Here is a 27486-nt window from a genome sequence, read left to right on the forward strand (position 1 = left end):
CCGCCGGGGCATGAGAAGCGCCTCTCGGACGGGGGCTGGTTGACGCCTGCTTCCACTGTGCGTGCCCGACCCCTCCCCACGACTCCCCCAGCTTCATGCTTCCCAGGAAAGGTAGAGCCACACTGGGTCTCTCACCAAGAGTGAGGACGGGGTGGGGGATCCTGTGAAACTAGAGGCCTGAGGCTGGCAATTCCTGTGACTTTAATTAACCACGAGCCACGAGCATTGGTCTACAAACGGAGGAGGTGAGAGGATCTTTTTTGGCCTCAACATTTTTTAATCTTGGAAGAAGGCAGCAAGCTCTCTCCCATGCAACTGCATCTAAACAGCAGTAGGAAGGCGTGGATTCCAGAGAGACCAACTGCTCCCTCCTGGGCACCACAGCACCCAGCTGCGGTGCTGCCGGCACCTTCCTCTGCAGGAGACCTCGTGCTCTCAAGAGGAGGCACAGGGAAGAGGCGCGCTCTGCGCTTAAACCTGCACTGAGACGTCAGATTCTCAGGGCAGGAGCTTTTGTGGGTGCCGCGCCTAGCAGAGGGCCTGGACCCAGTGAGCAGATGTGAATGAGAGGGCTGTGCGGGGCCCGAGAGGCTGGCTAACTTTCTCCAGGTTCCTAAGATGTGAATGAGAGGGCTGTGCGGGGCCCGAGAGGCTGGCTAACTCCCTCCAGGTTCCTAGAAGAAGCCACTTTCAAGGCTCTCGAGAAATGTTATGAGCTAATTCATTTGAAAGCCTCTGTGCCAACAGGCGGAGCAGAAAGCGCAGGCCGGTGGAGTTGATCCCAACAAGCAATCTTGGAACTCTTTCTGAATTTATACGGGGACCACCAGGATCTGGCAATTCCACTGAAAAAAAGAGTCAGAACGTTGAAAGGATAGGATACTGACAGAAGGGAGGTGTGGGGGGACATGGGGGACTGTGTTCCCTGAGTTACCCACCACAGTCCCTCCCTGCCTGCCCTCCTCATATGGCCATTGACCCTCAATCACTGAGAGGTGAGGTCTGCGCTCCCTCCCCTCAAATCTGGGGTCAGCGTGATACCACGTGACACGGTGCTCTGGGGCTACATTGTCAAAGGCAACGCAGCTTCCGGCAGGCTCTCCTGGACACTTGTTCTTGCAGCCACCACACTGCGAGGAAGCTTGAGCAGCTTCGTGGAGAGAAAGCGCCCGGCCCGGATCCCTGCTGCCGAGCGAGTGCGCAGGCTCGAGATGATCCCAGCCCGGCAGTCCAGAGGTGAGGACGCCTGTGAATGGAGACAAGTAGCCCCTCCTGACCCACAAAGACGGAAACTCAGACCTGCAAGGTGAACCCATCACACAGAAGGAAACTCACACCCCCAGGTGAACCCATCACACAGAAGGAAACTCACACCCTCGAGGTGAACCCATCATACAGAAGGAAACTCACACCCTCGAGGTGAACCCATCACACAGAAGGAAACTCACACCCTCGAGGTGAACCCATCACACAGAAGGAAACTCACACCCTCAAGGTGAACCCATCATACAGAAGGAAACTCACACCCTCGAGGTGAACCCATCATACAGAAAGAAACTCACACCCCCAGGTGAACCCATCACACAGAAGGAAACTCACACCCTCGAGGTGAACCCATCATACAGAAGGAAACTCACACCCCCAGGTGAACCCATCACACAGAAGGAAACTCACACCCTCGAGGTGAACCCATCACACAGAAGGAAACTCACACCCTCGAAGTGAACCCATCACACAGAAGGAAACTCACACCCTCAGGTGAACCCATCACACAGAAGGAAACTCACACCCTCGAGGTGAACCCATCATACAGAAGGAAACTCACACCCTCGAGGTGAACCCATCACACAGAAGGAAACTCACACCCTCGAGGTGAACCCATCACACAGAAGGAAACTCACACCCTCGAGGTGAACCCATCATACAGAAGGAAACTCACACCCTCGAGGTGAACCCATGATACAGAAAGAAACCCACACCCTCGAGGTGAACCCATCATACAGAAAGAAACTCACACCCCCAGGTGAACCCATCACACAGAAGGAAACTCAAACCCCCAGGTGAACCCATCATACAGAAGGAAACTCACACCCTTGAGGTGAACCCATCATACAGAAAGAAACTCACACCCTTGAGGTGAACCCATCATACAGAAGGAAACTCACACCCTCGAGGTGAACCCATCATACAGAAAGAAACTCACACCCTCGAGGTGAACCCATCACACAGAAGGAAACTCACACCCTCGAGGTGAACCCATCATACAGAAAGAAACTCACACCCCCAGGTGAACCCATCACACAGAAGGAAACTCACACCCTCGAGGTGAACCCATGATACAGAAAGAAACTCACACCCTCGAGGTGAACCCATCACACAGACGGAAACTCACACCCCCAGGTGAACCCATCACACAGAAGGAAACTCACACCCTCGAGGTGAACCCATCATACAGAAGGAAACTCACACCCTCGAGGTGAACCCATCATACAGAAAGAAACTCACACCCTCGAAGTGAACCCATCACACAGAAGGAAACTCACACCCCCAGGTGAACCCATCACACAGAAGGAAACTCACACCCTCGAGGTGAACCCATCATACAGAAGGAAACTCACACCCTCGAGGTGAACCCGTCACACAGAAGGAAACTCACACCCTCGAGGTGAACCCATCACACAGAAGGAAACTCACACCCTCGAGGTGAACCCATCATACAGAAGGAAACTCACACCCTCAAGGTGAACCCATCATACAGAAAGAAACTCACACCCCCAGGTGAACCCATCACACAGAAGGAAACTCACACCCTCGAGGTGAACCCATCATACAGAAGGAAACTCACACCCCCAGGTGAACCCATCACACAGAAGGAAACTCGCACCCTCGAGGTGAACCCATCACACAGAAGGAAACTCACACCCTCAAAGTGAACCCATCACACAGAAGGAAACTCACACCCCCAGGTGAACCCATCACACAGAAGGAAACTCACACCCTCGAGGTGAACCCATCATACAGAAGGAAACTCACACCCTCGAGGTGAACCCATCACACAGAAGGAAACTCACACCCTCGAGGTGAACCCATCACACAGAAGGAAACTCACACCCTCGAGGTGAACCCATCATACAGAAGGAAACTCACACCCTCGAGGTGAACCCATGATACAGAAAGAAACCCACACCCTCAAGGTGAACCCATCATACAGAAAGAAACTCAAACCCCCAGGTGAACCCATCACACAGAAGGAAACTCAAACCCCCAGGTGAACCCATCATACAGAAGGAAACTCACACCCTTGAGGTGAACCCATCATACAGAAAGAAACTCACACCCTTGAGGTGAACCCATCATACAGAAGGAAACTCACACCCTCGAGGTGAACCCATCACACAGAAAGAAACTCACACCCTCGAGGTGAACCCATCACACAGAAGGAAACTCACACCCTCGAGGTGAACCCATCATACAGAAAGAAACTCACACCCCCAGGTGAACCCATCACACAGAAGGAAACTCACACCCTCGAGGTGAACCCATGATACAGAAAGAAACTCACACCCTCGAGGTGAACCCATCACACAGACGGAAACTCACACCCTCGAGGTGAACCCATCATACAGAAGGAAACTCACACCCTCGAGGTGAACCCATCACACAGAAGGAAACTCACACCCTCGAGGTGAACCCATCACACAGAAGGAAACTCACACCCCCAGGTGAACCCATCACACAGAAGGAAACTCACACCCTCGAGGTGAACCCATCATACAGAAGGAAACTCACACCCTCGAGGTGAACCCATCACACAGAAGGAAACTCACACCCTCGAGGTGAACCCATCACACAGAAGGAAACTCACACCCTCGAGGTGAACCCATCATACAGAAGGAAACTCACACCCTCGAGGTGAACCCATCATACAGAAAGAAACTCACACCCCCAGGTGAACCCATCACACAGAAGGAAACTCACACCCTCGAGGTGAACCCATCATACAGAAGGAAACTCACACCCCCAGGTGAACCCATCACACAGAAGGAAACTCACACCCTCGAGGTGAACCCATCATACAGAAGGAAACTCACACCCCCAGGTGAACCCATCACACAGAAGGAAACTCACACCCTCGAGGTGAACCCATGATACAGAAAGAAACTCACACCCTCGAGGTGAACCCATCATACAGAAAGAAACTCACACCGTCGAGGTGAACCCATCATACAGAAAGAAACTCACACCCTCGAGGTGAACCCATCACACAGAAGGAAACTCACACCCCCAGGTGAACCCATCATACAGAAGGAAACTCACACCCTCAAGGTGAGTCCCCCATCATAAAACATAACTCAGGGCTGGGACGTAACTCAGGGCCGGGTATGGTGGCTCACGCCTGTAATCCCAGCACTTTGAGAGGCAGAGGCGGGTGGATCACGAGGTCAGGCGTTCGAGACCAGCCTGACCAACAAAACCGTCTCTACTAAAAATACAAAAAAATTAGCCGGGCGTGATGGTGCACACCTGTAATCCCAGCTACTCAGGAGGCTGAGGCAGGAGAATCGCTTGAACCTTGGAGGTGGAGGTTGCAGTGAGCCGAGACCGTACCCCTGCACTCCAGCCTGGGAAATGGAGCAAGACTCCATCTCAAAAAAAAAAAGTAACTTAGATTCACGAGGTAAGCCCCCCACACAGAAAGGAACTGAGACCCTTGAGGTGAGTCCCCCCCATTGCACGGCCTGGCACAGTTTGCAGGGCACTTGGCTCTAAAGACCTCAGGGCTGCTGGGGCTGCAGCTCAGGCTCCCTGTGGATTCGCCACAGAGGTTGAGTCCTGAAGACAGCAAAGGGGCGAGACCTCCAATGGGCAGTGCAGGAGGGTCAAGTGTGTCTGGGTGAACCCGGGTGAGGCACCCTCGGTGCATGGCCCTGGGTGCGAGGGAGGAAGGAGGGGCTGGGCTGAGGCGGGAGGCAAAGCGTTAGGAACGCAGAGAGAGCTCAGAAGGGCCCCTTCCCAGAAAGACACGTTTCTGGAACGGACTCAAGAAGTCAGCTTCTAAATTACACTGAAGGAAAGAAAAGAAAACAGTTGCATTTTTGACACTAACATCAGCTCCCTGGGGCCACTGCCTTGGAGTGAACGACTTGCTGTCCACTGCTGCGGGGGAGGGGGGCTGTGGAGACCCCTGGCGTGGGGGGCTGTGGGGGCCCCTGGCGTGGGGAGCTGTGGGGGCCCCTGGCGTGGGGGGCTGTGGGGGCCCCTGGTGTGGGGAGCTGTGGGGGCCCCTGGTGTGGGGGGCTGTGGGGGCCCCTGGTGTGGAGCTGTGGGGGAGGAGGGCTGCGGGGGAGGGGGGCTGTGGGGGCCCCTGGCGTGGGGGGCTGTGGGGGCCCCTGGCGTGGGGGGCTGTGGGGGACCCTGGTGTGGGGAGCTGTGGGGGCCCCTGGTGTGGGGGGCTGAGGGGGCCCCTGGTGTGGGGAGCTGTGGGGGCCCCTGGTGTGGGGGGCTGTGGGGGCCCCTGGTGTGGGGAGCTGTGGGGGCCCCTGGTGTGGGGGGCTGTGGGGGCCCCTGGTGTGGGGGGCTGTGGGGGCCCCTGGTGTGGGGGACTGTGGGGGCCCCTGGTGTGTGGGGCTGTGGGGGCCCCTGGTGTGGGGAGCTGTGGGGGCCCCTGGTGTGGGGAGCTGTGGGGGCCCCTGGTGTGGGGAGCTGTGGGCAGCCAGGGGTGCACGGGGAGCTCGTCCAACCACCAGGCAGGCGGCTCTCCCCCAGCACTGCTGCTGCTGAGCCACGCCCCAGGGTCCAGAGTTGCCAGCACTGGGGGCTTCGACTGTCACTCCTGAGCAGCGATGGCGAAGGTGAAGGAGGAGCACCCAGGGCCGACAGCCCGAACTACAGCCCAGCAGAGCCCAGAGGCACCCATCCAATGTGACTCTGTCACTCCCTGCCCCCGGAGCGAAGAGCACTGTCAGAGGAGAGCCCACAAGCACTCCAACTTCAAGAGCTGAGTCAGTCACTGCAACAGCTTCTGCCTCTCCAAGGCCCAGTCTGGCATGTTCTGACCCCTTCCAGCTTGGGAAGTCACCCACCGGTCTGGGCATGGGCTCACAGGGCTGGGGGCCGTGGCCCTCCCAGGCTACATGTGCAGAGGGGCTGACGCCCCAGCCCTGTGCTCCGGGACTTCCTTAGACAAAGGCTGCAGAGTGCAACGCGGATTCATTTAAACAGAACACCTGGAAGTCCTGTTTATTTAAGTTAACATGCAGCTTCTTGTGGGGGCAGAAGTGGAAGCAGGGAGAGTCGGCTGCCGTGCCGTCCGGATGATTATGGCACAGGTAAGGTGCGGGGAACAGCGCCCAGGATGCAGGGCACGGTGGCTCCACCCATTCCCCCGACAGGCAAGCTGTGGCTCAGGCTGCTTCACAGGAACCTCCTGTCTTTGTTCCTTTGCTTCGCTTCCCTACACCTCCCTGCACGCTCCATCCCAGTGGACGAGGGTCGGTGAGGCTGTACCCTAAGGTGGAGCACCTGCTCTCACGGGGTCGTACCCTGAGGACCGGTCTTGAACACTGGGAACAGAGATCAGTTCTGGAAAGGAGCTGGGTGGAGCCAGGGCAGCCTTCGTGTTTGGTCTGGGGTGGTCTAGAGGTGACCAAGAATGCAGGCTTTCCTCTCCGACGCCTCCTGAGCACAGGCACAGAGGCGGGAAACCAGAGTGCACAGCGTCAGGAATCCAAGGGTCAGCCGGGGCGAAAGGAGGAGGAAGGACGGGGGTCAGCTGGCCCTCAGGAACAGGGGCAAGTTACAGGGCGCAATACGGGTTCCCTGTTCTTGCTAACCTTGCATAATGGTGCCCTACATGCAGGATTCCTAAAGTTCTGCAGTGATTTATTTACATGCAAATGCACGATTTATGAAAGCTGCCATCAAAGGTCCTTCCTAATTAGCTGGTTTCTTGTAAAAGATCTTAAGAAAACAACGACCAAGTACAAGTATCTCAGCATTTATTTCATTCTCTCAAGACAAACTACACAATGTAATTCACGTAACCACTAACCAGCAACTGCAAATTAAGATTTTTGTAGGTCATGATTTCTAAAAAATGCAGCCACGCAATAACAGCCTTTCTAAAGCTGACTTTGTTTTAGTGAAACAAAACTGTGATGACATCCCTAAGTTTCCTCCAGAAGAGCTTCGACGTGGAGAAACGGTGTGGATGCTCTACCTAACTGCGCCACTGGGAGAAGAGGAGGCACCTGGAGCAGAAGCTTCTCTCCCAAGTGCACAACAGAGCATCAGCGAAGGCAGTGAGAAGAGTAGCAAGAAAAAGGTTTAAAATCATCGACGAAAATGGAAATTAAGGTTGTCTTATTACAATTAAGACAAACTGACCATGTGCATTTTCCCCACATTCCTGTGGGGAATCCCAACTCGTTTGAACACACGCCACGAACTCCTGGTATCCGTAAGTATCCCAGCTCATTTGAACACATGACATGAAGAACTGCCAAAGGCAACTCCATTAATGAAGCCAATCTGGGCTTGTTTTTCAGTATGGAAATGAAAACATATCTGAAAGTATCTCCTCCACTAAAATGTCAACACTCATAACAAAATTCCTTAGATGTTTGTATGATGGATTCTAAATAGCTGGCAACTATCATTTCTAGCTGTGTAAAAATCGCTGTGGCACCTCACATACGGACGGCTCAGTCCAGCCACGGTTTGCAGCTCACGGGCCGGCACAGGGTCTGCTCCACCTTTCAGTCCACAGGACCACACAGCTGCAAGAGCAGGGACGCAAAGGGAGCCGTCGGGCAGCTAACGTGGCAGGGACTCCCCTTTCCTCTCCAGCCTCCACGTGCGATATCTCACACCTCTCTGCGAAAGGCCCTCCTGGAAACCCCAGACTCTGCACTTTCCTCACATAAGCTGTCCACAGAAGTCCATCCCGAAGGACATTTTCCCCCATTTTTCCCCACAAAGGAACTGGACTGGAAAAACCGTCTGTGATTACTCTCTGTTTCCACGTGACTGAAACCCCACAGCACCTGTGGCTGGGGGAGAAATCACCCCTAATCCCTAGATCCCTGGACCCCCCGTCCCGCCCGACACGCAGACACTCTTGGATGTCTCTCCCAGGTAGTCCATGCCTGTAAACTTCCAGAAACTGACTTCTGGAGCCTGTGGCCCCAACTGCCATGGATATGCTCTCACACTCACACATATTTGTGGTTGCTAAGGAGAAACATTCAGACATATTTGTGGTTCCTAAACTTTGTAAACACGTGACCCTTTTAAGAATCTGCTACAAGCCACAGAGCTCTCTCCTGCCCTCACAGAAAATGTGCCCCCACAGAAGGCCCTGCAGCCACGCTGGGGCCACTGAGCCCAGGACCCAACACACCCCCAAAGGAGGCAACCGTGTGGGTCCCTCTGCATCCGAGAAGGTGGTCTGTGTCTCAGTCTGTCTCCTGCCTCACGTGAGACGCAAACCTCCGTGCAGCCGGCTGCACCCCCAGCACCGCCCACCCCCAGCGCACCAGCCCTGCCCCCGTCCCCACTCCCCTCTCCCTCAATGCTGCCCCCCCCAAACCCCCACACCCTTCCCCCCTCCCAACCCCCTCTGGTTCCAACACCCAGGCCCTCCCCTTCAGACGCCCCCAGCACACTAGTCCTGCCCTTGCCCCCCTGCCCCTGACCCCCCACAGGGTGAACCGTCGCAAGCACCCACTCTGTGGGGAGCCGGGCTCCCAGCACCGTGTGGGCCAGACCCTGCCGTGACCGGGCCCGTCTGTGACCTGACTGGGATGTGACCAGAGCCGGCCGTGACTGAACCGTGTGGTGACCCAACCGTACACGTGCCCACGACGCACAGCCCCACGGAGGGAGGGCAGAAGGGCCTGTCCAGGGTGAGCACCAAACTGCCTGGGGGACGGATACTGTGGGCGCTGGACAGTTATGGATCCCTTGGTGTTAAAACCCAAGTGATCACCGTTGTGATTCAAAGTCTTCTAAAACTTGAGTGAGATCTCTGAGGACACAGTCACCTTCCCTGAAGCCAGCAGGAGCCTCGCGGTGGCTGAGACACCAGCTCCAGGGATCCCTGGGCCATGTGTCCCCACCATCTGCGGTGGGGGATGGAGGAGCCTAGGGGGCACTGCTGGGCTCAGGAGGGGCCCGAGGAAGCCTGGCTTTGGAGGGGCAAACCGAGAAGCCATTCTAAAGATAAAAACCATAATTTAAGGTCGTCTAAATAAGAAAAACGTTTAGCTGAGAACACGGTATAGCTCTCAGCCTGTGTTTTCATGTCTAAGGTGCTCAGCTTCTAAAACACTGATTAAAAACAAACAACACAACCACCTTTGCACCCTATGAAAATAACAGGAGAAAAAATCAGGGGTGTGTTTTTCTCCAAAGGAAAACACCCTCCAGGGCTCAGAGACATGCCGGCCACAGATCCCTCTCCATGACTTGGCAGTCTCACCATAGCCTGATTCTTTCCACCCCTAGGAAAACTCTTTATTTAAAAAACCACAGTGGTAATTTCACTAAAGGTAGTAACGACACTAAGGAGGCCAGTACTTACGCTCGACGGGTGCTGAACGGCAGCCTCGTGTTGCAGCCTCACCCGCTGGGGCATCATGACGTCATCCTGCAGTAAAGAACACACTTTCCGTTTGTTTGTTTGCATTGATTGATGGATGGACTAATACGGTCCCGCTTTATTGTCCAGGCTGGAGTGCAGCGGCACGATCATAGCTCACTGCAGCCTCAAATTCCCGGCCTCAACTGATCCTCTCGCCTCAGCCTCCCAAAGAGTTGGGATTTCGGGCTTGAGCCACCATGCCCAGCCCCAAGAACATATTTTAAACTCACATAAAGCAATTCCTACAAACAAGTGAGAAAACGATAGACAATCCAACAGCAAAACAGGCAAGGGCCTTGAACAGGCCATTCAGACAAGAGGATTTCCAGTGGACCAACCACCTCATCAGCCATCAGAGAAATGCAATTAGTTATGCAGCGGAGAAGGAAAAATAAAAAACCCTGACAATTCCAAGTGTACTTGATTAGGCAGAACAAGAGCTCCCACGCACTGCTGGCTGCGGTGAGGACCTGCCACCATCGTGGAGCGGGACCGTCTGCGGTGAGGGCCGCACTGGCTCCGAATGAGCCTCTGGGACATGGAGCTGTTTCTCCCCAGCCAGGGCTCACGGGGCCAGGAATCGAGCGGCGGACGTGGGAGTGGCACTCACTGTCACCCCTGGCGATGTACTACGGGAGCTCCTGCTTCCTGTCCCCTGACGTTGTGGTCTACAGGCCGAGAGGTCTGAGTCCCAGGGGAGGAACACTGCCACCAGGAGACGCACGCCGCTGCCTCCAGAATGGAAGTTAAGACCCCACCCGGCCCCTGTGGGCTCCTCATGCCTCTGAGTCCACGCCCAGAAAGGGATTGTCTGTGCTGGCCCGGGGATTGATCCTGACCACCCGGGGGAATTGGCCTACGTGGCCACAACGGAGGCAGGACAGAGTCTGTGATGCAGGAGAACCCTGGGGCGTCAAATTACTCCACAGAGAACGGTTCAAATAAAATGGCCAGTACGCAAAGACAGCCAGGCTTACAAGTAAAAACAGACAAAATACCAGACAACAAAAGACTTGATATATTCAAATTATCACGCACAAAATATTTTAAAAATCTACGCAAGTTGTATTTAAAAAACGAAAAGATATAAGACATGAGCCAGTCATAAAAGGACAAATATTGTCACAGGAGGTCCCTCAGCAGAGCCAGTCATGGGGACTGGATGTAGAAGGGTGGGAGCCAGAGGCTGGGGCCGGCAATGGGCTGTTTCATGGGGACAGAACTTCACTTCGGGAAGACGGAAAAGATCTGGAGACGGAGGCGACAGAGGCTGCACAGCAATGTGACTCTACTTGACACCACTGAACTATGCACTTAAAATGGCTAAAATGGTAAATTTTATGTTATACACATTTTACCACACACAAAAACTAAAAGACAAACTTAAACAATAGAACTCTTTTTCTTTTTTTTGAGTCAGAGTTTTGCTCTTGTTGCCCAGGCTGGAGTGCGATGGTGCAATCTCGGCTCACCGCAACCTCCTTCTCCTGGGTTCTAGCGATTCTCCTGCCTCAACCTCCCGAGTAGTTGGGATTACAGATGCCACCACCACGCCCGGCTAATTTTCACATTTTTAGTAGAGACGGGGTTTCACCATGTTGGCCAGGCTGATCTCGAACTCCTGACCTCAGGTGATCCACCCGCCTCGGCCTCCCAAAGTGCTGGGATTATAGGTGTGAGCCACTGCGCCCGGCCAAGAATAGAACTATTAGAACTAAAAGACAAATCCCAATTAAGCATAACACAGACAAATTTAACAGAAAAACAGATTTTCTAAAGAGATAGTGAATTTGAACATATATCAAAATAAATTATTCAGCATTCAGCATGGAAAGACCAGAAGATGGAAAGCAGGGAAAAAAAAAAGAAGAAAAACCAAAGCGATATAAAGCGTAAGAGGGTCCCAGAAAGAGAGAGAGAAAAGCTTACTGGAAACAAGCAAGCTTTGAAGAAACGACGGCTGAGAAATTTCTGAGACCGATAAGGACGCCAGCACACACAATTACAAAGCCCAGGCCAGGCAAGTCCCAGAAAACCCAGGTGCCGAGTCCACTTCCAGGAACGGACGAATAAGTTGCTTCAGAACAATAGTTTCCATAGGATAGCTGGAAAAGCTAGAAAAATACTAAAACAAAACAAAATGCCTGTTGAAAGGCACTGGAGAACCACAAAGGCCACGAGGACCAAAGACCGAGGTCTGCAGCGGAGAAGCCCAGAGAGGTGAGCAGGAGGCCCCCGGGGACGTGATGGGGTCTCGGGGCCCAGCCCGCCAGGCCACCAGCCCACCTGCCCGTCGGGAGCCAAAGTCAGCCCCAGGGGAGGTGATGGTCATCCCGACCACCCGGTTATTTCTAAAACCAGCGTCTCAAAGAGTCACTGATTCTGACGCAGTGCGGGAGAGGCCACCCCCGCATGGCACTTCTGCCGCTCCCAGGGCTGGAAGGAAACACGGGGTTCAGGGATCTGTGAGGACGGGAACTGGAGAACACCCCGAGTTTTCTGCTGGGACCCACGAGAACCAACTGCATTTAATTTGGGGAAGACAGAGAAAGAGGTCATTGGGAAGAGGCGAGAAAGGGGCTTCCGAGGTGGTTATCTTCTACGGTGGCCACAGGAATATTTGCTTTACGACACTTTATAGAGTCGTACATTTGTGTCCCACACGAGTATTTGCTTTATGAAGCTTTATGTACATTTGTGCTCTACATGAATATTTGCTTTACAATACTTTAATGATACTTTATGGACATTTGTGTTTTGTGCTCTTCTCTCTGTGTTTTTCTTCGTCACGAAAATGATGAAACAAACAAGAATTTTGAACATGAGGTTGTTGCTAGAAGCACTTCTGTTCAACACTGTACTGGAGGTCCTAGTCAGTATAATGAACTGAACGAAGAACGTGGAATAAGTAAGATTGGAATAGACATTGGAGAGGGGTAAAAGGATCCTTATTCACAGGTGACATAATCATTTCATAGTAAATTGTAAAGAATATGCAAAAAAAACCTCTACTAGAATAAGCCAATGTAGCATATTTGCAGCAATAAAACTTGGAAATGAATTGTTAATACCACTTTTCAATAGCACTGAAACCCACAAAATACTTAGAGATATATTTTATTAAATTTATGTTGAAGACCCATACCCTAAAAACTACAAAACATTCCACAGAGAAATTTAAGAAAGCATAAATACACGGAAAGATATACTATCTTACGGATCAGAAGACTCGATACTAAGATCCTCAAGTGGATTTATAGATTCAATGTAATCCAAATAAAAATCAGCAGGCTTGACAAGTTCATTCTAAAATTTTGCAGAATTCAAAGGACCTAAAAGAAAAAACGAAAAAAACCAACACAACCATTTTGAGAGCGGGAAGAACAAAGCTGGAAGACTTACAATCCCAGATTTTGAGACTTACTATAAAGCTACACTGTAGTTTTATTACTGCAGCTGCTAGAATAATCACGTAATAGTAATCAAGACAGAGTGGAATTGGTATAAAGAGAAATATAAAGATCAGTGGAACAGAACAGAGCACAGAAATAGATCAAATAGATTATGCTTTTTTGGATCCACGATTTTCAACAAAGGTGCCAAGATAATTCCATAGAGAAAGAACAGGAATACTGGAAAAACTGGACATCATCCAGGAAAAACAATCCTCAGCCCCCATATACACCATCTTCAAAAACTAACCTGAAATGAACCACAGGTCTCAATGTAAAAGATAAAAATAGAAGACATCCAAGAGAAAATGAAGAAAACTTTGGGGCAGACAAAGGTTTCTTAGGTTCTTAGACGGGACACAAAAAGCACAAATCTTATTTTTTTTTAAGTGATAAAATGGTCATTATCAAAATTTAAAACTTCTGCTCATCAAGACACCGCCCCACCTGCACCAGAGTGAACTCACATTAGCTCAGCACTGTCCCCATCCCCCTACACCAGAGTGAACTCGCATTAGCTCAGCACTGTCCCCATCCCCCTACACCAGAGTGAACTCACATTAGCTCAGCACTGTCCCCATCCCCCTACACCAGCGTGAACTCACATTAGCTCAGCACTGTCCCCATCCCCCTACACCAGTGTGAACTCACATTAGCTCAGCACTGTCCCCATCCCCCTACACCAGTGTGAACTCACATTAGCTCAGCACTGTCCCCATCCCCCTACACCAGTGTGAACTCACATTAGCTCAGCACTGTCCCCATCCCCCTACACCAGAGTGAACTCACATTAGCTCAGCACTGTCCCCATCCCCCTACACCAGAGTGAACTCACATTAGCTCAGCACTGTCCCCATCCCCCTACACCAGTGTGAACTCACATTAGCTCAGCACTGTCCCCATCCCCCTACACCAGTGTGAACTCACATTAGCTTAGCACTGTCCCCGCCCCACCTGCACCAGCGTGAACTCACATTAGCTTAGCACTGTCCCCGCCCCACCTGCACCAGTGTGAACTCACATTAGCTTAGCACTGTCCCCGCCCCACCTGCACCAGTGTGAACTCACATTAGCTCAGCACTGTCCCCATCCCCCTACACCAGTGTGAACTCACATTAGCTCAGCACTGTCCCCATCCCCCTACACCAGTGTGAACTCACATTAGCTCAGCACTGTCCCCATCCCCCTACACCAGTGTGAACTCCCATTAGCTCAGCACTGTCCCCATCCCCCTACACCAGTGTGAACTCACATTAGCTCAGCACTGTCCCCATCCCCCTACACCAGTGTGAACTCACATTAGCTCAGCACTGTCCCCATCCCCCTACACCAGCGTGAACTCACATTAGCTCAGCACTGTCCCCATCCCCCTACACCAGCGTGAACTCCCATTAGCTCAGCACTGTCCCCATCCCCCTACACCAGAGTGAACTCACATTAGCTCAGCACTGTCCCCATCCCCCTACACCAGAGTGAACTCACATTAGCTCAGCACTGTCCCCATCCCCCTACACCAGAGTGAACTCACATTAGCTCAGCACTGTCCCCATCCCCCTACACCAGAGTGAACTCACATTAGCTCAGCACTGTCCCCATCCCCCTACACCAGTGTGAACTCACATTAGCTTAGCACTGTCCCCATCCCCCTACACTAGAGTGAACTCACATTAGCTTAGCACTGTCCCCATCCCCCTACACCAGAGTGAACTCACATTAGCTTAGCACTGTCCCCATCCCCTACACCAGTGTGAACTCACATTAGCTTAGCACTGTCCCCATCCCCCTACACCAGAGTGAACTCGCATTAGCTCAGCACTGTCCCCGCCCCACCTGCACCAGCGTGAACTCACATTAGCTCAGCACTGTCCCCATCCCCCTACACCAGAGTGAACTCACATTAGCTCAGCACTGTCCCCATCCCCCTACACCAGAGTGAACTCACATTAGCTCAGCACTGTCCCCATCCCCCTACACCAGTGTGAACTCACATTAGCTCAGCACTGTCCCCATCCCCCTACACCAGCGTGAACTCGCATTAGCTCAGCACTGTCCCCATCCCCCTACTCCAGAGTGAACTCACATTAGCTCAGCACTGTCCCCATCCCCCTACACCAGAGTGAACTCACATTAGCTCAGCACTGTCCCCATCCCCCTACACCAGTGTGAACTCACATTAGCTCAGCACTGTCCCCATCCCCCTACACCAGAGTGAACTCACATTAGCTCAGCACTGTCCCCATCCCCCTACACCAGAGTGAACTCACATTAGCTCAGCACTGTCCCCATCCCCCTACACCAGTGTGAACTCACATTAGCTCAGCACTGTCCCCATCCCCCTACACCAGAGTGAACTCACATTAGCTCAGCACTGTCCCCATCCCCCTACACCAGCGTGAACTCACATTAGCTCAGCACTGTCCCCATCCCCCTACACCAGTGTGAACTCACATTAGCTCAGCACTGTCCCCATCCCCCTACACCAGTGTGAACTCACATTAGCTCAGCACTGTCCCCATCCCCCTACACCAGAGTGAACTCACATTAGCTCAGCACTGTCCCCATCCCCCTACACCAGAGTGAACTCACATTAGCTCAGCACTGTCCCCATCCCCCTACACCAGTGTGAACTCACATTAGCTCAGCACTGTCCCCATCCCCCTACACCAGAGTGAACTCACATTAGCTCAGCACTGTCCCCATCCCCCTACACCAGTGTGAACTCACATTAGCTCAGCACTGTCCCCATCCCCCTACACCAGCGTGAACTCGCATTAGCTCAGCACTGTCCCCATCCCCCTACACCAGAGTGAACTCACATTAGCTCAGCACTGTCCCCATCCCCCTACACCAGCGTGAACTCACATTAGCTCAGCACTGTCCCCATCCCCCTACACCAGCGTGAACTCGCATTAGCTCAGCACTGTCCCCATCCCCCTACACCAGCGTGAACTCGCATTAGCTCAGCACTGTCCCCATCCCCTACACCAGAGTGAACTCACATTAGCTCAGCACTGTCCCCATCCCCCTACACCAGTGTGAACTCACATTAGCTCAGCACTGTCCCCATCCCCCTACACCAGAGTGAACTCGCATTAGCTCAGCACTGTCCCCATCCCCCTACACCAGAGTGAACTCGCATTAGCTCAGCACTGTCCCCATCCCCCTACACCAGAGTGAACTCGCATTAGCTCAGCACTGTCCCCATCCCCCTACACCAGTGTGAACTCACATTAGCTCAGCACTGTCCCCATCCCCCTACACCAGAGTGAACTCGCATTAGCTCAGCACTGTCCCCATCCCCCTACACCAGAGTGAACTCGCATTAGCTCAGCACTGTCCCCATCCCCCTACACCAGAGTGAACTCGCATTAGCTCAGCACTGTCCCCATCCCCCTACACCAGTGTGAACTCACATTAGCTCAGCACTGTCCCCATCCCCCTACACCAGAGTGAACTCGCATTAGCTCAGCACTGTCCCCATCCCCCTACACCAGAGTGAACTCGCATTAGCTCAGCACTGTCCCCATCCCCCTACACCAGTGTGAACTCACATTAGCTCAGCACTGTCCCCATCCCCCTACACCAGAGTGAACTCACATTAGCTCAGCACTGTCCCCATCCCCCTACACCAGTGTGAACTCACATTAGCTCAGCACTGTCCCCGTCCCCCTACACCAGAGTGAACTCACATTAGCTCAGCACTGTCCCCATCCCCCTACACCAGAGTGAACTCACATTAGCTCAGCACTGTCCCCATCCCCCTACACCAGAGTGAACTCACATTAGCTCAGCACTGTCCCCATCCCCCTACACCAGTGTGAACTCACATTAGCTCAGCACTGTCCCCATCCCCCTACACCAGAGTGAACTCGCATTAGCTCAGCACTGTCCCCATCCCCCTACACCAGAGTGAACTCACATTAGCTCAGCACTGTCCCCATCCCCCTACACCAGCGTGAACTCACATTAGCTCAGCACTGTCCCCATCCCCCTACACCAGCGTGAACTCGCATTAGCTCAGCACTGTCCCCATCCCCCTACACCAGAGTGAACTCGCATTAGCTCAGCACTGTCCCCATCCCCCTACACCAGAGTGAACTCGCATTAGCTCAGCACTGTCCCCATCCCCCTACACCAGTGTGAACTCACATTAGCTCAGCACTGTCCCCGCCCCACCTGCACCAGTGTGAACTCACATTAGCTCAGCACTGTCCCCATCCCCCTACACCAGAGTGAACTCGCATTAGCTCAGCACTGTCCCCATCCCCCTACACCAGTGTGAACTCACATTAGCTCAGCACTGTCCCCATCCCCCTACACCAGTGTGAACTCGCATTAGCTCAGCACTGTCCCCATCCCCCTACACCAGTGTGAACTCACATTAGCTCAGCACTGTCCCCATCCCCCTACACCAGTGTGAACTCACATTAGCTCAGCACTGTCCCCATCCCCCTACACCAGTGTGAACTCACATTAGCTCAGCACTGTCCCCATCCCCCTACACCAGTGTGAACTCACATTAGCTCAGCACTGTCCCCATCCCCCTACACCAGCGTGAACTCACATTGGCTCCTCTCCGCTCTTTTCTAAAGTTGCAGCAGATTCTATACAGCTGATACCAACATTCTTTTCTAAACAATTCCAGGCTAAAGCCGACAAGTCAAATATAGAAGTCAGGTGGCATGTGATAAAGAGATGAGGAAAAACACACTTCCTCACTCAGCTAGCAACATCTGCATTTAATCAGTTACTGACCAGTGTGCCATTCTAAATATAGGGAAAACAGCATGATTCAGGAATCTCTTGGTCACCACCATGCTCTGTGGCAAAACGTTCTGCTCTCAAAACCACCCAAGACAAAGCATGTGGCCTCGTGTCCCCCTTCTGTTAGACGCATGCTGGGGAGGCGCCAGATCTCCTTCCTTCCGCCCCCACATCTCCCGACCTCCAGCAGCTGCAGCGAAGAGCTGGAAGGGAAAGTGGAAACCCAACCTTCATGGGTTAAATGGGCCGACGCTTCTATAACACTCACTAGCAGTGGGACAAAGTGTTTCATCACAAAGGAGGTTGAAATTGCCTTTCTCGATTTTCTGCAAAGTAGCCATTTAAAAGTGCCTCCTCCCCTACTGATTCTGCGCCGGTTCCTTCTACCTCGCCAGAGAAAACGCCGGACCGTGTGTCTCTAACACCGGAGACGCCGGAGGGTACAGTGTGGGGAGGACTCGCCTGATACGAGGTCCTGTGTCCCCACATTTCCTGTTGGACCTAAAGGCTAAACAGGGGTGAACACACAAGAGGCTCCAGGTGTCCACTCCTGGAGGCAGAGTCCCTGATGTGCTCGGGCAGCAGAGCGGCCCTCCTGGTCGTCTGCACAGGAGCCCCCAGCGCAGGCCTCAGGTGATCCCGGCCGCAGCTACTGGCCAGCTCAGCAGCAGCCTCCGCGCGGAGTCCTCCAGGCTGGCAGGCCCTGCTTCTGAATTCAGCATCGACTCCCTGCTAGAGGTGCTGCTCCACGGTTTCCCGAATAGTTTCTTCAACTGGAAATCAAGTCACCTCCAAGACCACACGGCAGTTCAGATGGAGTTCGCGAGACCACGCGCGAGACAGGCGCGGACGTGGCCAGCAGAGCCTTCTCTCATCCGCCTCCAGTCTCCAAGTGAGGTGGGTTGCGTGGGGGGGCCGCAGCTGTTGAGGGATAAACATCTGTGTCCTGTGTAGAGACCGGGCTCTGTGTGTGGAGGGAAAAGCTGGCAACTGTGCAGGGCCCCAACCCCACCAGGAGAAGAGGACTCTGGCCCAGGGGCGAATCCACGCGTGTCAACATGCCCCCGGGGCTGAGCCTGCGGAAGCTGCGGGTTCCTGGTGTGGGTCAGGCCTGGGTAAGGGGCCTGAGGTCCATGATGCCCCCGACACTCGGCATGCCCTGGTCACCTTCTGCAGCCAGACAGGCAGATGCTGTGATGCTGAGGAGTGACCAGAACGCCGTAGCCATGGGGCCTGGGCCGTGCTGCTCAGGTGTGCAAAGCACTCCAACTGCTGCCAGACACCCTGCTGGACACATCGGCCGGCACAGAGGGCAGCAAACGGCTACTGCTGGCCAGGATCTCCAGAGCCGAGAGCAGCCCGCAGCCGCAAGACCACAGTCCTTGTTCCAGGAGCAAGACGTCCTGCAAGGTCGTGGGGCCTAGTCAAAGGGCATGGAGGCCAGTCTGAAAGGTCCCTCGCTGGCCAAATCACAGACAGTGTGAACATCACAGTAAGTGACAGTAACTAATGATAACTCAAATAAAACAGAAACCGCGGAGTCCACACACACACACACACACACAGACACTGTGGAGTCCACACACATAGAAACTGTGCAGTCCACACACACATAAGTGCAGGTGTCCATTGCAAGTCTGATGAGGAGCAGGATGTGTGCTTGGTCTCGCCTTTCCACAGAGCAGGTGCAACCTGCCCCAGGTGCTGGAGCTGAGCCCCCTCAGCAAAGAGGCAAATCAAAACCACATGTCCGACGGACAGAGCTGCACGGCCTAACCTCACTGTTAGGAAACAGACAGCATGAGTGTTGGGGTGTTCCATGAAGAAAGTGCCTCAGAACCTTCAAAACATCAAGAAGAGTAGAGTCAAGGCGGGGCTGAGGGTATTCCAGGCGGAGGAGATTACAGAGACACAGCAACTAAATGCAGCGTGATTCTGAGCAGGGGCTTCTCCAACGGCACCACTGGGACAGCCTGGCCCAGCACCAGGTGTCAGTTGTGTCCCGGTGAGCACATCCCTGCCGTGATGGGAAGCTGTGGGCTACAGGAGAACGTTCTCTGCAGGACGTTCACACACGTACTCGGGATGACACACACGATGCTGGTGGCCTAAGCCAATGGCTCAGGGAGAACAGAAAATTCTTTGCAGTATCCTTGAAACTTTCTGTGAGTTCTGATGGTTTCAAAAGGGAAAGAGAAATGAGCAAAAAGATGCAGACACTTTTCACAGAAAAGGAAACCCACATGGCCAGAACAGAAGACGATGCTCATCATAACCCGTGACCAGGAAGTGCAAATCCAGGCGCGGCAAGGCCCCCTTCGCTCCTGCTCAGCCAGCAAAAGTGAACTCCCCGGAATTCTACGTGCTGGAGAGCCAGCGAGAGCGCGGGTGTTCGCAGGCATCTCTCTTCCGTGCCCTGGGAGCCGGCAAATCCACTTCCAGGTACAAACCTAAGAGGAACACACATGCACAGCCAGAGGTGTGTGCACAGACCACAGCAGCACCATTCCTAAAAGCAAAAACCTGGTGGCAGCCCAAAAGCCCGTCCACAGGAGGAAAGATGGACGTATGTGGCAGGTTTGCTCAGCAGAATGCTGTACGGCAGAGAAACCAAACAAACTCAGACGACAGATACACAGAGCGGGACGGGAGCCTGCAGACAAACCCACCCTCCACAGACACACAGAGCGGGACGGGAGCCTGCAGACAAACCCACCCTCGACAGACACACAGAGCGGAGCAGGGAGCCTGCAGACAAACCCACCCTCACACAGACACACAGAGCGGAGCAGGGAGCCCGCAGACAAACCCACCCTCGACAGACACACAGAGCGGGACGGGGAGCCTGCAGACAAACCCACCCTCGACAGACACACAGAGCGGGGCGGGGAACCCGCAGACAAACCCACCCTCCACAGACACACAGAGCGGAGCAGGGAACCTGCAGACAAACCCACCCTCACACAGACACACAGAGCGGAGCAGGGAACCCGCAGACAAACCCACCCTCGACAGACACACAGAGCGGGGCGGGGAGCCTGCAGACAAACCCACCCTCCACAGACACACAGAGCGGAGCAGGGAGCCTGCAGACAAACCCACCCTCCACAGACACACAGAGCGGGCGGGGAGCCTGCAGACAAACCCACCCTCGACAGACACACAGAGCGGGCGGGGAGCCCGCAGACAAACCCACCCTCACAGACACACAGAGCGGAGCCTGCAGACAAACCCACCCTCCACAGACACACAGAGCGGAGCAGGGAGCCTGCAGACAAACCCACCCTCCACAGACACACAGAGCGGAGCAGGGAGCCTGCAGACAAACCCACCCTCGACAGACACACAGAGCGGGCGGGGAGCCCGCAGACAAACCCACCCTCGACAGACACACAGAGCGGGCGGGGAGCCCGCAGACAAACCCACCCTCCACAGACACACAGAGCGGGCGGGGAGCCTGCAGACAAACCCACCCTCGACAGACACACAGAGCGGGCGGGGAGCCCGCAGACAAACCCACCCTCCACAGACACACAGAGCGGGCGGGGAGCCTGCAGACAAACCCACCCTCCACAGACACACAGAGCGGGCGGGGAGCCTGCAGACAAACCCACCCTCCACAGACACACAGAGCGGGGCGGGGAACCCGCAGACAAACCCACCCTCCACAGACACACAGAGCGGAGCAGGGAGCCCGCAGACAAACCCACCCTCGACAGACACACAGAGCGGAGCAGGGAGCCCGCAGACAAACCCACCCTCGACAGACACACAGAGCGGGGCGGGGAGCCCGCAGACAAACCCACCCTCGACAGACACACAGAGCGGGGCGGGGAGCCCGCAGACAAACCCACCCTCGACAGACACACAGAGCGGGGCGGGGAGCCCGCAGACAAACCCACCCTCGACAGACACACAGAGCGGGGCGGGGAGCCTGCAGACAAACCCACCCTCCACAGACACACAGAGCGGAGCGGGGAGCCCGCAGACAAACCCACCCTCCACAGACACACAGAGCGGGCGGGGAGCCTGCAGACAAACCCACCCTCCACAGACACACAGAGCGGGCGGGGAGCCTGCAGACAAACCCACCCTCCACAGACACACAGAGCAGAGCAGGGAGCCTGCAGACAAACCCACCCTCGACAGACACACAGAGCGGGCAGGGAGCCCGCAGACAAACCCACCCTCCACAGACACACAGAGCGGGCGGGGAGCCTGCAGACAAACCCACCCTCCACAGACACACAGAGCGGAGCAGGGAGCCTGCAGACAAACCCACCCTCGACAGACACACAGAGCGGGCGGGGAGCCTGCAGACAAACCCACCCTCCACAGACACACAGAGCGGGGCGGGGAGCCTGCAGACAAACCCACCCTCGACAGATACACAGAGCGGAGCAGGGAGCCTGCAGACAAACCCACCCTCCACAGACACACAGAGCAGGACGGGGAGCCCGCAGACAAACCCACCCTCCACAGATACACAGAGCGGAGCAGGGAGCCTGCAGACAAACCCACCCTCCACAGACACACAGAGCGGAGCAGGGAACCCGCAGACAAACCCACCCTCCACAGACACACAGAGCGGGGTGGGGAGCCTGCAGACAAACCCACCCTCCACAGACACACAGAGCGGAGCAGGGAACCCGCAGACAAACCCACCCTCCACAGACACACAGAGCGGGTGGGGAGCCTGCAGACAAACCCACCCTCCACAGACACACAGAGCGGGCGGGGAGCCTGCAGACAAACCCACCCTCCACAGACACACAGAGCGGAGCAGGGAGCCCGCAGACAAACCCACCCTCCACAGACACACAGAGCGGAGCAGGGAGCCTGCAGACAAACCCACCCTCACAGATACACAGAGCGGAGCAGGGAGCCTGCAGACAAACCCACCCTCCACAGACACACAGAGCGGGCGGGGAGCCTGCAGACAAACCCACCCTCACAGGCCAAGTGATTTTCAACAAAGGCATCAGCACAATTCCATGGAGAAAAGAAAGCTCTTCAATAAATGGTGCTGGGACTGAATATTCACATGAAAAAAACTAACCTTGACATTTACTTCACGCCACATACGGAAATTAACTAGAGATGGACAAGAGATGCCGATAGGACAGTCAAAACTAGAAGCTACCAGAAAAACACAACTTCTCCTTTGGGGTAAGCAAAGGTTTCTTAGGAAAAAATTTAACTAGAAAACAGTAAATAAGTTGGACTTCACTGATGTTAAAATCTTCTGCTCAAGACACCATTAAAATACGAAGAGGGGCCGGGCACGGTGGATTATGCCTGTAATCTCCATGCTTTGAGAGGCTGAGACAGGAGCGTTGCTTGAGCCTGGGAGGCTGAGGCTACAGTGAGTTGAGATCGGGCCACCGCACTCCAGCCTGGGTGACAAAGTGAGACGCTCTCAAAAAAAAAAAAAAGCCACTTACAGGGAAAAAATATCCACAATCCATATACCTGACTACCTGACGAAGGACTTGTATCTAGAATATGTCATAAAACTCTTTAACTCATTAATAGTAAGATAAACAGGCCAGGTGTGGTGGCTCACGCCTGTAACCCTACCACTCTGGGAGGTCGAGGTGAGCAGATCACCTGAGCTCAGGAGTTCAAGACCAGCCTTGGCAACATGGGGAAACCCCATCTCTACTAAAATACAAAAAATTAGCTGGGTGTGGTGGTGGGCGCCTGTAGTCCCAGCTACTCAGGAGGCTGAGGCAGAATTGCTTGAACCTGGGAGGCGGTGGTTGCAGTGAGCCGAGATCGCACCACTGCACTCCAGCCTGGGCGACAGAGTAAAACTTCATCTCCCTCGGAACGACCTGCACGCTCCCGGCTCCGGTCCCCAAGGCAGCCGGGGATAAAAGGTGAGAGGTGAGATGTGGGCATTTCATGAAAGAAGATTTATGAATGGCCAATAAACCCATGAAAAGGTGCTCACCACCACCAGCCATCAGGAAAATGTCAAACCACAGTGAGACACACATCAGAGCTACTAGAATCATGAAAATTAAGGCCGACAGCGTCAACGCCGCAGAGCCCACACACTGCTGACGGGAAGGCAGAACAGTACGAACGCCGGAAAACTGTTCAGCAGATTCCTTTAAGGTAAAAATACCTTTCCCTATGATGTGCCAATTCCACCCCTAGGTATTTCCCAAGAGAAACGGAAAGGTACATCCACAGAAAGACAGACAAGAATGTTAATGGCATCTTTATTCTAGTAACCCGAGCTGGAAACTACAGCATCGACGCAATCATGGTGCAGTCACACAAGGATAAGGAAACAGTAAGGAGCCACCAACACACAACCTGTAACGCATGACCATTCGGCTGAGTGGAAAGAGAAACACGAGGGCGCAGCGTGCGGTTTCACGTATGCATGAAATTCAAGAATTCAAGAGCTGGCAACGGAAGCCCTGGGGCTCCAAGTCAGGGCAGTGGCTGCCGTGGGGACCGGAGCTGGGAGCGTGCAGGCCGTTCCGAGGGACAGAAGTCTCTGCACCTTGACTGGGGTGTGAGTTACACAGGCGTGTGAGCTGTCAAGACAGATTATCCATGTTGTACACAAATTTCACACGGAAATCCTGCGCTTTGCTACATGTAAATTCTACCTCAATTCTCGAAACCTGAATAAACTATAATGAGATGCAACAACACGGATGGACCTTAACAATTATAAGGTTTGAAAGTTCCAAAATACAACGGTGGTACCCACTTTATAAAGTTAAAAAGGACTGAAGTTAAAATTTTTTTTCCAGATTTGTATAGATACCAGATAGTTATTCTAAAAGGACAGCAAGGGATGGTGAGCGCAGAATTTGGGCTGACGGTTACCCGGGCGGAAGGAGGCAGGGGATAAGCGTCGTGGTCACCTGCAAGACGTGAGAGGACCGACCTGGCTCTTGTGTCAGGTGGCAGGTCCATGGGTGTTCGTAACACCAAAAATACAGGTGTGGAGTCCTAATTAGGGAAGAGAAGTCAGGCTGGGGGGAGCAGGGGAAGCAAAAAGAATTCGCAAATTGGCTATGTCTGCCTTTCCTCATGGTTCAGGACATAGCACGTCTGCACAAATAACTCACCTAACTCACAGTCTTCCTCCGCCCAACTTATCACCAGACCCTCGGCTGAGAGAAAAATGCAACTTAGCTCCCTGCAACCTTGGCGTTACCAGCACTGCTCGTGGCCCTCTCCAGCACAAGCACCACCTTTAAAAACCCCGGCAAGGCTCTGTCTGCTGCCAGTCAGCTCCTCTCTTGCTGATGCGCCCTTTGCTTTCTTGCAACCTATCTTCCTGCTTTCTCGAATAAATCTGCCTTTCTTGACCTACAACTGTCTTGGTAAATTCCTTTACCACCTGCACCTCTGGCCTCAGTTAGTCGCTACACATGAAAACAGGTACAGCTACAATCACAGAGACAAATAAAACGGGCCATGCATGAGCAAATGAGGAGAATGTGTCCTGAACCAAAGGTCGTGATTAATTTGATTCTGGGCTCCTGAGATCCTAAGATCTAAATTTAAAAAGAAGAAAAAGAAATCATAATGGAAATTAGGAAACACAACTGAATAATAACTAGGGTTTTATATTCAAACCTTACGGACACCCCTACAGTACTAAGTTCTCCATAAGAGGAAAATCTTATGTTAGAAACAAAAGCCTGGAGAGGAGGGCCCAGCTCAAGGGTTAGGAACACAACTGCAGAATGAGCGCAAATAAAGCAGAAGCAAAACCACAGGTGGGAAAGTAAAGAAATAAAGGGATTAGCGGAGAAGGAGGCGAAGGGCAGCTGTAGAGGTGGAAAGGAGAACAGCCTCTGACACGGGACAGGCCTGGGGCACTGCAGGCTGTGCTCAGAGCACCTGGCGGCTTGCGAGGGTTCTAGACGCGCTGCTGCTCGGGGTCTGGGGCATGGCTACAGCCACATCCCTGTCCCCTTGGTTCAAGGATCGGCAGCGAGGATGAGAACGGTCAGGCTTGTCTGTAACCCTCCCCACAGCCCCGGCGACGCCACGACAATGCTGCAGAGCTGGCAGAGTAGATGCAGAGCCTCTGGGCTGTCCCCGTCTACAGCGCCTGCCCCGCCTTGGCCCTTCTCATCCCAGCCACATGGGCCCCTCTCCTCTCACCTGAGGCCCCAGTTCAGAGGCCTCAGGCGGTTCCAGGAAGGCCATGTGGCTTCCTGTGCACGTGGACAGCCACGTGGCCGGTTCCCCAGCGAAGACGGGAGTCGGGGGACAGGAGGGTGGCAGACAGCGCCTCTCCACCCTGGGAACCCAGAAGGGCGAAGGGAAAAGAAAACCTGGTCGGCTCAGAAGTAAGCAGCGCTCTCACAACCACCAGACCTCCTGGGTGAAGCTGCTCTACAGATGTTTTCATAGACATTATATTTGAACATTTCTAAGAGGCCTGGAATCCGAATCATTATAATGAACGAGATATTTAGAGGCTAATTTCGTTAAAAGCCAGGCTTCTTGTTTACTTTGTTTTATTCTACTAAAGTTTCCAAGAACACAAACAACTGAGACGAGAACACAGCAGTGTGTGCCAGGAGGAAACGCCGCGTCAGGCACTCATCAATCAGAGGCCGGCAGGGAAGGGTGTAAATTCAGCGACGGCCGCCCGAGCACCCACGGGTCCCTCGCAGGACCGGGGTCACGTTTAGACAGGGCTCTGCGAGGCCTCACCCCTGTGCCCCTTAGGAACCTGGCCATGGGACTGTCATGGGGGAGGCCTTCCACAGCCTTTCTGGACACCTGAGGCCACCTAACAGGCTCGAGGACAAGCCGTCTAGGCAGGTGTCACATGACGAGAACGGTGTGCAGTGAGGCTCCACTCTGACTGCAGCGGGTGTGGGGTGGGTCCCAGGGAGGATGGAGATGCTTCATGAGCAAAAGGTGAAGATCTGTTTAAACCGTCCTCAGTTGCCAACCCTAGAGATCAGGAACCGAATCTATTAGACTCTAACGCCCTCTGCACATACTGGATCCAGAGTGAGTTTCAGGTGACGTTCACACTGGTCAGCCGGGCAAAACCCCAACGTCCTTCAAGGATGTTCACTCTCATCCTCATCAACTCCACAGAGCACCCGGCACCCGGGAAGGTGCCCACAGGCCCAGCCTCACAACATCTGCAGACCTGCTCCTAAGCCAGGCACGGAAGCTCAACAACCGGGTCAGAACAGGCCAGGCCTCCGACCCAGACCGAGCTCGGGAGCTGAACAACGGGTCAGACCAGGCCAGGCCTCCGACCCAGACCGAGCTCGGGAGCTGAACAACGGGTCAGACCAGGCCAGGCCTCCGACCCAGACCGAGCTCGGGAGCTGAACAACGGGTCAGACCAGGCCAGGCCTCCGACCCAGACGGAGCTCGGGAGCTGAACAACGGGTCAGACCAGGCCAGGCCTCCGACCCAGACGGAGCTCGGGAGCTGAACAACGGGTCAGACCAGGCCAGGCCTCCGACCCAGACCGAGCTCGGGAGCTGAACAACAGGTCAGACCAGGCCAGGCCTCCGACCCAGACCGAGCTCGGGAGCTGAACAACGGGTCAGACCAGGCCAGGCCTCCGACCCAGACCGAGCTCGGGAGCTGAACAACGGGTCAGACCAGGCC

At 54.0% G+C, this 27486-nt stretch overlaps 1 protein-coding gene across 36 annotated transcripts in view; it reads right to left on the reverse strand.

Annotated features, from left to right (window-relative positions):
• The window catches only part of B3GNTL1 (UDP-GlcNAc:betaGal beta-1,3-N-acetylglucosaminyltransferase like 1), a 101006-nt gene that overhangs the window by 53974 nt on the left and 19546 nt on the right, over positions 1-27486 (reverse strand). For 29 of the 36 annotated variants that reach the window (XR_010138038.1, XR_010138043.1, XR_010138042.1 and 26 more), the window contains one exon: positions 9584-9649. Coding sequence is in view for 14 of the 36 variants with exons in the window: in XM_024234565.3 (XP_024090333.1) it covers positions 9584-9649 (66 nt within the window). In the remaining 22 variants the exon portion in view is untranslated. Of the gene's footprint in view, positions 1-9583; positions 9650-17659; positions 17734-27486 lie in introns of those variants that run through there. The other 7 variants (XR_010138046.1, XR_010138047.1, XR_010138045.1 and 4 more) reach the window with 4 other exon arrangements.

This window comes from Pongo abelii, chromosome 19 (genome assembly GCF_028885655.2).
Source record: "Pongo abelii isolate AG06213 chromosome 19, NHGRI_mPonAbe1-v2.0_pri, whole genome shotgun sequence".
Taxonomy (NCBI): Eukaryota; Metazoa; Chordata; class Mammalia; order Primates; family Hominidae; genus Pongo; species Pongo abelii.